General features: G+C 41.6%; 1 protein-coding gene across 7 annotated transcripts in view; it reads right to left on the reverse strand.

Moving 5' to 3' along the window:
- Positions 1-15,048, reverse strand: part of LOC139536351 (glutamate receptor-interacting protein 2-like) — a 351,360-nt gene that overhangs the window by 81,699 nt on the left and 254,613 nt on the right. For all 7 annotated transcript variants that reach the window (XM_071336818.1, XM_071336817.1, XM_071336816.1 and 4 more), the window contains exons 10-11: positions 1,835-1,981; positions 310-474 (exon numbers count right to left, since the gene is read on the reverse strand). In XM_071336818.1, coding sequence (XP_071192919.1) covers positions 310-474; positions 1,835-1,981 — 312 coding nt within the window. The remainder of the gene's footprint in view (positions 1-309; positions 475-1,834; positions 1,982-15,048) is intronic.

Below are 15,048 nucleotides of genomic sequence, written 5' to 3' on the forward strand. Positions count from 1 at the left end.
AAATATTAATCTATAATTACTTACAATGTAAGTGAAATAGTGGGGTTGTTGAAGTTTTTTTCCCTCCAATTTATGCTTTGGCCACAAATACTAGTATATGACGAGTCAACCTCACTATTTGGATATGAGTTCATATTTACTTTTAAAAGTGAAAATACAAACTTCAGAAACCTTTTTAAACCTCAAATACACTACACGTTTTAAAGTTTACCTACAAAAAGTTGATCAAATTAAGATCCTACAGCTGTACCATAGTACTGTCTCTAGTGAATAGGGTATTTTAATGGGGGAGGGATTTGAAGACCGTACATGAGCTCTTATGCTCTTTTTTCCTCTGCCGTCTCTTCATCATGGAGTTGCGTGGGCTCATGGGGACAGCCGTACGGGGCAGGGTACTGGAGATCTGGCTGGTCGACCCAGGGCCTGATGTGGTGGTGGTGGTGGAACCGGGCGAGAAGTTGGTCGACACTAGGGCTGGAGAGAGAGAGAGCGAGAGAGCGAGAGCGAGAGAGAGAGAGAGAGAGAGAGAGAGAGAGAGAGAGAGAGAGAGAGAGAGAGAGTGAAAGGTAGCCAGAGAGAGAGAAACAGAGACAGAGCTGAATTTCCAAACAAAATGTCAAAAATACAACAATTAGAGAGTGTAATTTCCCCAAATTTGAAACCCTTATTCAAGGTTTCAAAGACCTGTCTGATGAGAATAGGCTACCCGTCCTGTTGGGGGAGGACGCAGAGAGCTGTGGGTTGGCAGCGCACTACATTGCTGCCTGCCATAAGATGAGGGACAATGTCTGACAGACCAATCAACCTGCACATATCCTCTACTGTATGCTTATTGTTATTGTTCAATGTATGGTTATTTTGACCCTTGGATATTGTTGTTACAGTTGTCCCGTTGACAATTTTGATAATTATTATTTTCATATTGTAAATATCCAAAGTAAGCTTTGGCAATATATACATTGTTACGTCATGCCAATAAAGCAAATTGAACTGAATTGAATTGAGAAAAACAGGGAGAGAGAGATGAGGGAAAGAAGAGACGCCATGGCAGCAGAGAGAAGGAGAGAAGTCATTTAAAAAAGTGTTTGCTAATTGGCATACTGTACATATTCAGAATTAATATATATTATATATTATATTATATTAAGGCTGGAGATAAAGAGTCAGATGGACACTAATTCAGTGAGGGAGACTAAAGTTACATAGATACTGACTCCTCGTGGACACTAGGGCAGTAGGGAGATAGAGAGACTAAAGTCATCATAGATACTGACTCTCGGTGGACATTACGACTAAGACAGACACAGCACAGACCAGACACAGACACAAGGGACAGACACAGCACAGACCAGACACAGACACAAGGGACAGACACAGCACAGACCAGACACAGACACAAGGGACAGACACAGCACAGACCAGACACAGACACAAGGGACAGACACAGCACAGACCAGACACAGACACAAGGGACAGACACAGCACAGACCAGACACAGACACAAGGGACAGACACAGCACAGACCAGACACAGACACAAGGGACAGACACAGCACAGACCAGACACAGACACAAGGGACAGACACAGCACAGACCAGACACAGACACAAGGGACAGACACAGCACAGACCAGACACAGACACAAGGGACAGACACAGCACAGACCAGATACAGACCAGACACAGACACAAGGGACAGACACAGCACAGACACAAGGGACAGACACAGCACAGACACAAGGTATAGACACATTTCCGGTAGTGTGAGAGCAAAGGTATGGCACACAAAGCACAGACACAGAAAGACGTAGAAACAGAAGCAGAGGCGATATTTACATTTGCAGTACTCCTGTGTGCTGGAGGGGTTGGAGGAGGTGGTCCAGGTATTACTGTTGGTCTTACAGTGAGAGGAGGGTGGCTGGGGGGGACAGTAATTCACACAGGGGTCCCACGAGTGGGGGTTGTCACTCTTCTGAACCTTCACTGAAACACAGAGTGGAAGAAGAGGAGAGACGTGTGAAACACAGAGTGGAAGAAGAGGAGAGACGTGTGAAACACAGAGTGGAAGAAGAGGAGAGACGTGTGAAACACAGAGAGGAAGAAGAGGAGAGACGTGTGAAACACAGAGTGGAAGAAGAGGAGAGACGTGTGAAACACAGAGAGGAAGAAGAGGAGAGACGTGTGAAACACAGAGTGGAAGAAGAGGAGAGACGTGTGAAACACAGAGTGGAAGAAGAGGAGAGACGTGTGAAACACAGAGTGGAAGAAGAGGAGAGACGTGTGAAACACAGAGCGGAAGAAGAGGAGAGACGTGTGAAACACAGAGAGGAAGAAGAGGAGAGACGTGTGAAACACAGAGAGGAAGAAGAGGAGAGACGTGTGAAACACAGAGTGGAAGAAGAGGAGAGACGTGTGAAACACAGAGTGGAAGAAGAGGAGAGACGTGTGAAACACAGAGTGGAAGAAGAGGAGAGACGTGTGAAACACAGAGTGGAAGAAGAGGAGAGACGTGTGAAACACAGAGAGGAAGAAGAGGAGAGACGTGTGAAACACAGAGTGGAAGAAGAGGAGAGACGTGTGAAACACAGAGTGGAAGAAGAGGAGAGACGTGTGAAACACAGAGTGGAAGAAGAGGAGAGACGTGTGAAACACAGAGTGGAAGAAGAGGAGAGACGTGTGAAACACAGAGAAGTGGGAGGAGAGGAGAGAAGTAGCAGTCTGGTAGTAGTCTAGTAGTAGTCTAGTAGTATAGCAGTAGTATAGTAGTATAGTAGTAGTGTAGTAGTAGTATAGTAGTCTAGTAGTAGTCTAGTAGTATAGCAGTAGTATAGTAGTATAGTAGTAGTGTAGTAGTAGTATAGTAGTCTAGTAGTAGTCTAGTAGCAGTCTAGTAGTAGTCTAGTAGTAGTCTAGTAGTGTAGTAGTAGTCTAGTAGTGTAGTAGTAGTCTAGTAGTATAGCAGCAGTATAGTAGTAGTCTAGTAGTAGTATAGTAGTATAGCAGTAGTATAGTAGTATAGTAGTAGTGTAGTAGTAGTATAGTAGTCTAGTAGTAGTCTAGTAGTATAGCAGTTATATAGTAGTATAGTAGTAGTGTAGTAGTAGTATAGTAGTCTAGTAGTAGTCTAGTAGCAGTCTAGTAGTAGTCTAGTAGTAGTCTAGTAGTGTAGTAGTAGTCTAGTAGTGTAGTAGTAGTCTAGTAGCAGTCTAGTAGTAGTGTAGTAGTAGTCTAGTAGTGTAGTAGTAGTCTAGTAGTATAGCAGCAGTATAGTAGTAGTCTAGTAGTAGTATAGTAGCAGTCCAGTGGTAGTATAGTACTAGTATGGTGGTAGTCTAGTAGTCTAGTAAGAGTCTAGTAGTCTAGTAGTAGTATAGTAGTAGTCTAGTAGCAGTCTAGTAGTAGTCTAGTAGTAGTCTAGTAGTCTAGTAGTAGTCTAGTAGTCTAGTAGTGTAGTAGTGGTCTAGTAGTATAGTAGGAGTCTAGTAGTCAAGTGGTAGTCCAGTAGTAGCATAGTAGTAGTATAGTAGCAGTCCAGTGGTAGTATAGTAGTAGTCTAGTAGTCTAGTAGTAGTATAGCAGTAGTCTAGTAGTAGTATAGTAGTAGTCTAGTAGTCTAGTAGTAGTATAGCAGTAGTCTAGTAGTAGTATAGTAGTAGTCTAGTAGTCTAGTAGTAGTATAGCAGTAGTCTAGTAGTAGTATAGTAGTAGTCTAGTAGTCTAGTAGTAGTATAGCAGTAGTATAGTAGTAGTATAGTAGTAGTCTAGTAGTAGTCTAGTAGTAGTCTAGTAGTAGTATAGCAGTAGTATAGTAGTAGTATAGTAGTAGTCTAGTAGTAGTCTAGTAGTAGTCTAGTAGTAGTATAGCAGTAGTCTAGTAGTAGTCTAGTAGTCTAGTAGTAGTATAGCAGTAGTCTAGTAGTAGTCTAGTAGTAGTCTAGTAGTAGTATAGCAGTAGTATAGTAGTAGTCTAGTAGTAGTCTAGTAGTAGTCTAGTAGTAGTCTAGTAGTAGTATAGTAGTAGTCTAGTAGTAGTCTAGTAGTAGTCTAGTAGTCTAGTAGTAGTATAGTAGTATAGTAGTATAGTAGTCTAGTAGTCTAGTAGTAGTCTAGTAGTAGTCTAGTAGTCAAGTGGTAGTCCAGTAGTAGCATAGTAGTAGTATAGTAGTAGTATAGTTGTATAGTAGTAGTATAGTAGTAGTCTAGTCGTATAGTAGTAGTCTAGTAGTAGTCCAGTAGTATAGTAGCCTAGTAGTAGTATAGTTGTAGTCTAGTAGCCTAGTAGTAGTATAGTTGTAGTCCGGTAGTATAGTGGTAGTCCAGTTGTGGTATAGTAGTAGTATAGTAGTATTATAGTAGTAGTATAGTAGTAGTCTAGTAGTATATTAGTAGTTTAGTAGTATAGTATAGTGGTAGTCCAGTAGTAGTATAGTATTAGTCCAGTAGTATAGTAGTAGTATAGTGGTATAGTAGTAGTATAGTAGTAGTCTAGTAGTATAGTAGTAGTCTAGTAGTATAGTAGTATAGTAGTAGTATAGTAGTAGTCTAGTAGCCTAGTAGTAGTATAGTTGTAGTCTAGTAGCCTAGTAGTAGTATAGTTGTAGTCTAGTAGCCTAGTAGTAGTATAGTTGTAGTCTAGTAGCCTGGTAGTAGTATAGTTGTAGTAGTGTAGAAGTAGTCTAGTGGTATAGTAGTAGTGTAGTAGTAGTGTAGTAGTAGTCTAGTAGTAGTATAGTAGTAGTCTAGTAGTATAGTAGTAGTGTAGTAGTAGTCTAGTAGTGGTCTAGTAGTAGTCTAGTAGTATAGTAGTAGTCTAGTAGTAGTCTAGTAGTATAGTAGTAGTGTAGTAGTAGTCTAGTAGTGGTCTAGTAGTAGTCTAGTAGTATAGTAGTAGTCTAGTAGTAGTCTAGTAGTATAGTAGTAGTCTAGTAGTATAGTAGTAGTCTAGTAGTAGTCTAGTAGTAGTCTAGTAGTAGTCTAGTGGTGTAGAAGTAGTCTAGTAGTAGTCTAGCAGTGTAGTAGTAGTGTAGTAGTAGTGTAGTAGTAGTCTAGTAGTAGTCTAGTAGTAGTCTAGTAGTAGTCTAGTAGTAGTCTAGTGGTATAGTAGTAGTCTAGTAGTCTAGTAGTAGTGTAGTAGTAGTGTAGTAGTAGTGTAGTAGTAGTCTAGTAGTAGTCTAGTAGTAGTCTAGTGGTGTAGTAGTAGTCTAGTAGTAGTCTAGTTGTGTAGTAGTAGTGTAGTAGTAGTCTAGTAGTATTGTAGTAGTCTAGTAGTATAGTAGTAGTGTAGGAGTGGTGTAGTAGTAGTGTAGTAGTAGTCTAGTAGTATAGTAGCAGTCTAGTAGTAGTCTAGTAGTATAGTAGCAGTCTAGTAGTAGTCTAGTAGTATAGTAGTAGTCTAGTAGTAGTATAGTAGTAGTATAGTAGTAGTTTAGTAGCATAGTAGAAGTATAGTAGTAATCTAGTAGTAGTCTGGTAGTATAGTAGAAGTATAGTAGTATAGTAGTAGTCTAGCAGTAGTATAGTAGTATTCTGGTAGCGTAGTATTAGTCTAGTAGTGGTTTAGTAGTATAGTAGTAGTCTAGTAGTATAGTAGTAGTCTAGTAGTAGTCTAGTAGTAGTATAGTAGTAGTATAGTAGTAGTCTAGTAGTATAGTAGTAGTATAGTAGTAGTCTGGTAGTAGTCTAGTAGTAGTCTAGCAGTAGTATATTCGTATTCTAGTAGTCTAGTAGTAGTCTAGTAGTAGTATAGTAGTGTAGTAGTAGTCTAGTAGTCGTCTAGTAGTCTAGTAGTGGTCTAGTAGTAGTCTAGTAGTAGTCTAGTAGTAGTGTAGTAGTAGTAGTCTAGTAGTCATCTAGTAGTGGTCCAGTAGTGTAGTAGTAGTGTAGTAGTAGTCTAGTAGTCGTCTAGTAGTGGTCCAGTAGTGTAGTAGTAGTCTAGTAGTAGTGTAGTACTAGTCTAGTAGTGTAGTAGTAGTGTAGTAGTAGTGTAGTAGTAGTCTAGTAGTAGTCTAGTAGTATTGTAGTAGTCTAGTAGTATAGTAGTAGTCTAGTAGTAGTCTAGTAGTAGTCTAGTGGTGTAGTAGTGTAGTAGTGTAGTAGTAGTAGTGTAGTAGTAGTGTAGTAGTAGTGTAGTAGTAGTGTAGTAGTAGTGTAGTAGTAGTCTAGTAGTAGTCTAGTAGTATTGTAGTAGTCTAGTAGTATAGTAGTAGTCTAGTAGTAGTCTAGTAGTGTAGTAGTGTAGTAGTAGTGTAGTAGTAGTCTAGTAGTAGTCTAGTAGTAGTGTAGTAGTCTAGTAGTATAGTAGTAGTGTAGTAGTAGTAGTCTAGTAGTAGTCTAGTAGTAGTCTAGTAGTCTAGTAGTAGTCTAGTAGTGTAGTAGTAGTGTAGTAGTAGTCTAGTAGTAGTCTAGTGGTAGTCTAGTAGTCTAGTAGTAGTATAGTAGTAGTATAGTAGTAGTCTAGTAGTAGTCTAGTAGTCTAGTAGTAGTATAGTAGTAGTATAGTAGTAGTCTAATGGTTACTACATGATTCCATATGTGTTATTTCATAGTTTTGATGTATTCACTGTTATTCTACAATGTAGAATATAGTAAAAATAAAGAAAAACCCTTGAATGAGTAGGTGTTCTAAAACTTTTGACCGGTAGTGTATATATCATAACCATTGCAGAATAAATTCCTCACCCTTTTCTCGCCATGTTGAGACAGTTGATTTCCTATTCCCCAAGTAGCCATCCATGTGCATCTCTCGTTTAATTGGGGCTATTGATAGGCTATTATCATTTCAGGTTTTTGCTCTATGCATCCGACAGGGAGCGCAGTTTATAACATACAGTACAATTTAACGGGTGAACTGACAGTTGTAAGTAGGCCTACTGTAGTTTTCAATTTTTTATTTTTGAGTAGACAATGTTTCAGAATTCTTGGACAGTGCAGCATATTTAGGTTCAGGAAAAAGTGAATGCAAAACATTACTGCATTCAAATGATCTGTTTACAGGTCCACACTTATTTGCACATGTTTCAGTCTTTCAGAAATGGTCAGGTAGAGTAATTGTCGCTTCTATAGAAAACATTCTGCCAACACCTCCAAAGACATTTGATCAAGTTCGCCATTGCTATTTCCTTTAGATACTGTCTTAGCCTAATTCCAACACTTCCATAGTATACAGCACATAAGGGCATTTTTTTGTCACCATAAAAGGTGAATTATGGGCATTATTCAGGAGAGTATAACATCAAACACGCGTCTGTACGGCATGAGGCAAGTTTATGAATCGCACTATTTGGCGCACGTAGATATTTAGTGTTAAATGTACATTTCACTGCACAGAAACACATAGATGTTTTTATTTTATTTAGGTGACAACTATTTTACTTCTGTACCTTCAACCAGTCTGAAATAGCACCAACCCACCTGAACTGGAGCTGAGTGTTTCCAGTCTAGTGGTTGACAGTTTACAACTAATCAAAATATTGTCGGATTTAGCCGAGCTGGCGCTGGCTCTGGCAGTGGCTGTGGCTCTACAGCCGATGGGTGGCATGATTCTCGGGCGCTACTCTGTTCTGCTCTGTTCTGTTATAAAGGATTAAATGAAGACAGGCTAAGCCCCATCTTCCTCTCTTTACTCCCTCTCTCTCTCTCTCTCTCTCTCCCTGCCTCTCTCTCTCTGCCTCTCTCTCTCTGCCTCTCTCTCTCTGCCTCTCTCTTTCTCTCTGTCTCTCTCTCTGGCTCTCTCTTTGCCTCTCTCTCTCCGTGCCTCTCTCTCTGCCTCTCTCTCTCTGTCTCTTTCTCTCTGCCTCTCAGTCTCTCTGCCTCTCTCTCTCTCTCCCTCGCTCTCTCTCTTTCTCTGCCTCTCTCAGCCTCCCTCTCTCTCTCTCTCTCTCACCCCCTCTCTCCCTCTCTCTCTCCCTATCCCTCCCTCCTTGTAATTACCCTGCCAGTGTGCCTATGGCTTCAGACAGACAGGGACTTCATTAGTTAGTCATAGTCAGCTCCGGCATTGTTTCACATAACAATTCATTTTCCAATCACTTCGTATTAAGGCAGGCCATTATCTCAGTAACAGGACAGGAGCAGACCTCACAGGCTATTAAAGAGGGATTAAGCATTGGCATTATTAATGTTGTGAGGAGATGAAGAAACAGTACAATGCAATAGAACTGGCGTTTCATAGGGCTTCATTCATTGTCTCATTAGCGAGCTGTGTGAGTAGGCCACCTGGTGTCAATGTAATGCCTTTATTTACACGATAGGCACTGGGAGGAGGGAGAATAAGAGTCCCATTTTAAAACAAACTACACGTTATAAATGCTTCGTATAGAAAACGTATTGATAAGCACACTATAGAGTAGTTTTATTCTCGGTTCCCATTGTGACCGATGCCTATAATAAAATGAACATACATTTAACTCTATTCATCAGCCCCAATATCTATATACCCTAATGACCTACACACCCCCGCCCTGCTACCCCATGCCCTAATCCTAACACCCACATGCTAACAGTCAGATTTTATAGCTACTGTATGCAGGAATCACTTGCTGATTTAAAACTTGTGCTTAATACGAGCATAACAAACAAACAAAAAGTTTAAACTCTCGTAAGAATGTTTCCGATTAACTACATGTTCACTCATTAGATGGTTTTCCAATCAAACGTGTTCGCAAATACTTAAGCATTTGGATTGATATGGATTTGCAATTTAAAGCCCCCCTAAGGTCGGTCACACCCCCGCAAAAATCTAATTAGCATCATTAAAAAAATCCCCATTAAAATCTGTCAGTTTAAGCTGAAGATACACTACAGTTGCACACTCTTGGTATTCTCTCAACCAGCTTAACCTGGAATGCTTTTCCAACTGTCTTGAAGTTATTCCCACATGAAAGTGTTTTAAAGCTGTCATTAAGGCAAAGGGTGGCTACTTTGTAGAATATAAAATATAAACTATATTTTGATTTGTTTAAAACTTTTTGGGTTATTACATGATTCCATATGTGTTATTTCATAGTTGTGATGTCTTCACTGTTATTCTACAATGTAGAAAATAGTAAACACTAAAGAAAAACCCTGGAATGAATAGGTGTGTCCAAACTTTAGACTGGTAAGTTAGAGCCACTGTATTTTGCCATGGGTCACAAAAGTGACCGCTAAGATATTTTCATATACCACAAGCATCATGGATTCAATGTATTAAAAAATGAAGGCACATATGTAAACTAGACACTTTAAACATATTTACAAAGTATTTACTAAGTACACCTTAGAGATTTATGCTTGCGGTCTTGTGACCATTTTGAGAAATCATTTGAAACTTCTCCAAATCATACTAGACACTGTAATGTATGACTTATTTGTTGATGAGTACAACTTTAACTTTCTCTAGAGTCTGTTTTTGGGATTAAATGGGTTGATGATGTTAATCAGACCAATACATTAAAACATGACAATTAATCATATATGTAAGGGAACAGATATGTCAATCACTGAGCTGTGACAAAACCTTTTCCACATTTTGTTACGTTACAGCCTTATTCTAAAATGTATTAAATAGTTTTTCCCCCCAGATCAATCTACACGCAATACCCCATAATGACATCACAGTACCCCATAATGACATCACAATACCCCATAATGACATCACAATACCCCATAATTACAAAGCGAAAACAGGATGTTAGACATTTTTGCACATTTGTTACAAAATAAAAATTTGAAATATCACATGTACATACGTTTTCAAACCCTTTACTCAGTACTTTGCTGAAGCACTTTTGGCAGCAGTTACAAGTCTTCTTGGGTATGACATTACCAGCTTGGCACACCCGTATTTGGGGAGTTTCTCCCATTCTTCTCTGCAGATCCTCTCAAGTTCTGTCAGGTTGGATGGGGAGCATTGCTGAACAGCTATTTTCAGGTCTCTCCAGAGGTGTTCGATTGGGTTCAAGTCCGGTCTCTGGCTGGGCCACTCAAGGACATTCAGAGACTTGTCCCGAAGCCACTCCTGCAATGTCTTGGCTGTGTGCTTAGGGTCGTTGTCCTTTTGGAAGATGAACATTCACCCCAGTCTGAGGTCCTGAGCGCTCCAGGAGCAGGTTTTCATCAAGGATCTCTCTGTACTTTGCTCCTTTCATCTTTGCCTCGATCCTCACTAGTGTCCCAGTCCCTGCCGCTGAAAAACATCCCCACAGCATGATGCTGCCACCACCATGCTTCACCGTAGGGATGGTGCCAGGTTTCCTCCAGACGTGACGCTTGGCATTCAGGCCAAAAGAGTTCAATCTTGGTTTCATCAGACCATCAGACCAGGCCTGCAGAGATGGTTGTCCTGCTGCAGAGATGGTTGTCCTTCTGGAAGGTTCTCCCATCTCCACAGAGGAACTCTAGAGCTCTGTCAGTGACCATTGGGTTCTTGGTCACCTCCCTGACCAAGGCCCTTCTGCCCCAATTGCTCAGTTTGGCCGGATGGCCAGCTCAAGGAAGAGTCTTGGTGGTTCCAAACTTCTTCCATTTAAGAATGATGGAGGCCACTGTGTTCTTGGGGATCTTCAATTCTGCAAAAAAATGTAGGTACCCTTCCCCAGATCTGTGCCTCGACACACTGTGTCTCGGAGCTCTACAGACAATTCCTTCGACCTCATGGCTTGGTTTTTGCCCTGACATGAACTGTCAACTGTGGGACCTTTATATAGACAGGTGTGTGCCTTTTCAAATCATGTCCAATCAATTGAATTTACCACTGGTGGACTCCAATCAAGTTGTAGAAATATCTCAAGGATGATCAATGAAAACGGGATGCACCTGAGCTCAATTTCGAGTCTCATAGCAAAGGGTCTGAATACTTATGTAAATAAGGTATTTCTGTTTTTCATTATTAATACATTTGAAAACAGAAAAGTCTGTTTTCAATTTGTCATTATGGGGTATTGTGATGTCATTATGGGGTAATCTGTGTAGATTGAAGAGGAAAATAATGTACTTAATTAATTTTATAATAAGATTGTAATGTAAAAAAAATGTGAAAAAAGTCAAGGGGCCTGAAATCTTTCCGAAGGCACTATAGAAGGGTAGAGGGTTGTTTCGTCTCCATTGTCCTGGCTGGAAGAAGATTCAGTGAATGGGGAGGTGCATCGTGAGGTAATACTGTAGGGGGAAGTGATGTCACAGCAAGGGAGGAAACAAATAAGTAGCTTTAAAACGTTAGGAGAGGATGCGTTGAAATTAATGGAATGTTTTCCCTCTCTCTCTTTCTCTCTTCTTCTCCCTCTCTCTATCATCCACTCTCCCTTTCTCAGTCTGGCTCCTCTAAATTAGGTCACACACACACGCACGCACGCGCACACACACACGCGCGCGTTGCCAAGCACGCACACATTTAAACACACACACGCACATGCACACGCACACACATACACACGAACACACGAACGCACGCACACACACACAAACGCACGGAAGAAAGCACGCACACACGCAAACACACACACACACGCATGCACACACACACATACAGTGCATTTTCCCTTAGTAGGATACAGCGGTAGTGACAGCGGCTGCTACAGTAGTGGAGATATGAATCCTCAAGGTTTTAACTCTCTCATGAAAGCCAAGGAGAAAAACAGAACTTTGGAAAGGAGTGTTATTTATTTAGGTTATAAACCAGCCAATCCAGTGAGGGCTAATCCTGCCTTGCTGCTCTGCTCTGCAGCTCAGGGTAAGCTCATCTGGTAGTGGTAGCTACTGTAGGATTCTCTGGGAACACACACACACACACACACACACACACACACACACACACACACACACACACACACACACACACACACACACACACACACACACACACACACACACACACACACACACACACACACACACACACACACACACACACACACACACACACACACACACACACACACACACACACACACACACACACACACACACACACACACACACACACACACACACACACACACACACACACACACACACACACACACACACACACACACACACACACACACACACACACACACACACACACACACACACACACACACACACACACACACACACACACACACACACACACACACACACACACACACACACACACACACACACACACACACACACACACACACACACACACACACACACACACACACACACACACACACACACACACACACACACACACACACACACACACACACACACACACACACACACACACACACACACACACACACACACACACACACACACACACACACACACACACACACACACACACACACACACACACACACACACACACACACACACACACACACACACACACACACACACACACACACACACACACACACACACACACACACACACACACACACACACACACACACACACACACACACACACACACACACACACACACACACACACACACACACACACACACACACACACACACACACACACACACACACACACACACACACACACACACACACACACACACACACACACACACACACACACACACACACACACACACACACACACACACACACACACACACACACACACACACACACACACACACACACACACACACACACACACACACACACACACACACACACACACACACACACACACACACACACACACACACACACACACACACACACACACACACACACACACACACACACACACACACACACACACACACACACACACACACACACACACACACACACACACACACACACACACACAAACACACTCCCCATTGTGAGAGTGACTACACCAGCCAGATATGATGACCAGGGAGTCAGCTACACATGCTGAAGTGACAGTTGAAAGCTCAAATCTCATAAGAAGATTAGAACAGTCATTTCTTTTTTAATGCGACGTCAAACGTTTAATCAACTATGAGGTGAGAAGGACACGGTTCATGGTTTTGAAGTTATATCACTGGTCTGATTTGTGTCGTGGATGTTAGAGAAGACAGGTGTGAAACAAATAACCTGAACAACAACAGCTAACAGGGCAATGGAGGTTGTCATCGCGTATTCACAGATGGGGAGTTATATAAGTTATATAAGGTTACAGAGGGTAGATATCATTTTATAGGTTATATAAGGTTATAGGTTATATAAGGTTATAGGTTATATAAGGTTATAGAGGCTTAGATATAATCATCTTTGGTGTAATATATATTCAAATAAAGCAGCCCAAGAAGACGGAATTGGAAAACTGTAGTATCGACCCTGTAGTGTCTACCCTGTAGTATCTACCCTGTTGAATCGACCCTGTAGTATCGACCCTGTAGTACCCTGTAGTATCTACCATGTAGTACCCTGTAGTATCTACCCTGTAGTACCCTGTAGTATCTACCCTGTAGTGTCTACCCTGTAGTATCGACCCTGTAGTATCGACCCTGTAGTATCGACCCTGTAGTATCTACCCTGTAGTACCCTGTAGTATCTACCCTGTAGTACCCTGTAGTATCTACCCTGTAGTATCTACCCTGTAGTATCTACCCTGTAGTATCGACTCTGTAGTATCTACCCTGTAGTATCGACCCTGTAGTATCGACTCTGTAGTATCTACCCTGTAGTATCGACCCTGTAGTATCTACCCTGTAATGTCTACCCTGTAGTATCTACCCTGTAGTATCGACTCTGTAGTATCTACCCTGTAGTATCGACCCTGTAGTATCTACCCTGTAGTACCCTGTAGTATCTACCCTGTAGTATCTACCCTATAGTATCTACCCTGTAGTACCTACCCTGTAGTATCTACCCTGTAGTATCGACTCTGTAGTATCTACCCTGTAGTATCGACCCTGTAGTATCTACCCTGTAGTACCCTGTAGTATCTACCCTGTAGTATCTACCCTATAGTATCTACCCTGTAGTACCTACCCTGTAGTATCTACCCTGTAGTTTCTACCCTGTAGTACCTACCCTGTAGTATCTACCCTGTAGTATCTACCATGTTGAATCTACCCTCTAGTACCTACTCTGTAGTGTCTACCCTGTAGGATCTACCCTGTAGGATCTACCCTGTAGGAGCTACCCTGTAGCATCTACCCTGTAGTGTCTACCCTGTAGTAGTCTACCCTGTTGAAACTACCCTGTAGTATCTACCCTGTAGTGTCTACCCTGTAGTATCTACCCTGTTGAATCTACCCTGTAGTGTCTACCCTGTTGAATCTACCCTGTAGTATCTACCCTGTAGTATCTACCCTGTTGAATCTACCCTGTAGTGTCTACCCTGTAGTACCCTGTTGAATCTACCCTGTACTATATACCCTGTAGTATCTACCCTGTTGAATCTACCCTGTTGAATCTACCCTGTAGTGTCTACCCTGTTGAATCTACCCTGTAGTATCTACCCTGAAGTATCTACCCTGTAGTATCTACCCTGTAGAATCTACCCTGTTGAATGTACCCTGTAGTGTCTACCCTGTAGTATCTACCCTGCAGTGTCTACCCTGTTGAAGCTACCCTGTAGTATCTACCCTTAAGTATCTACCCTGTAGTATCTACCCTGAAGTATCTACCCTGTAGTATCTACCATGTAGAATCTACCCTGTTGAACCTACCCTGTAGTATCTACCCTGAAGTATCTACCCTGTAGTATCTACCCTGAAGTATCTACCCTGTAGTATCTACCATGTAGAATCTACCCTGTTGAATCTACCCTGTAGTGTCTACCCTGTAGAATCTACCCTGTAGGAGCTACCCTGTAGTATCTACCCTGTAGTACCCTGTAGTATCTACCCTGTTGAATCTACCCTGTAGTATCTACCCTGTAGAATCTACCCTATACTTCTACCCTGAAATATCTACCCTGTGTTCAAGCTCATGAAAACTGTAGTATAGACCCTGGATGTTTCTCAATATGCATACTACCGTGCTCCACACTCTCATGCTCCAAGTGAATTCTCCGAGGACGTTCTCTTGAGTACGTTCTTTTGAGGACGAGAGTGTGGAGAACACATAAAACATTACATTTGTGATGCACTCCCCCTA

This window comes from Salvelinus alpinus, chromosome 12 (genome assembly GCF_045679555.1).
Source record: "Salvelinus alpinus chromosome 12, SLU_Salpinus.1, whole genome shotgun sequence".
Classification (NCBI taxonomy): Eukaryota; Metazoa; Chordata; class Actinopteri; order Salmoniformes; family Salmonidae; genus Salvelinus; species Salvelinus alpinus.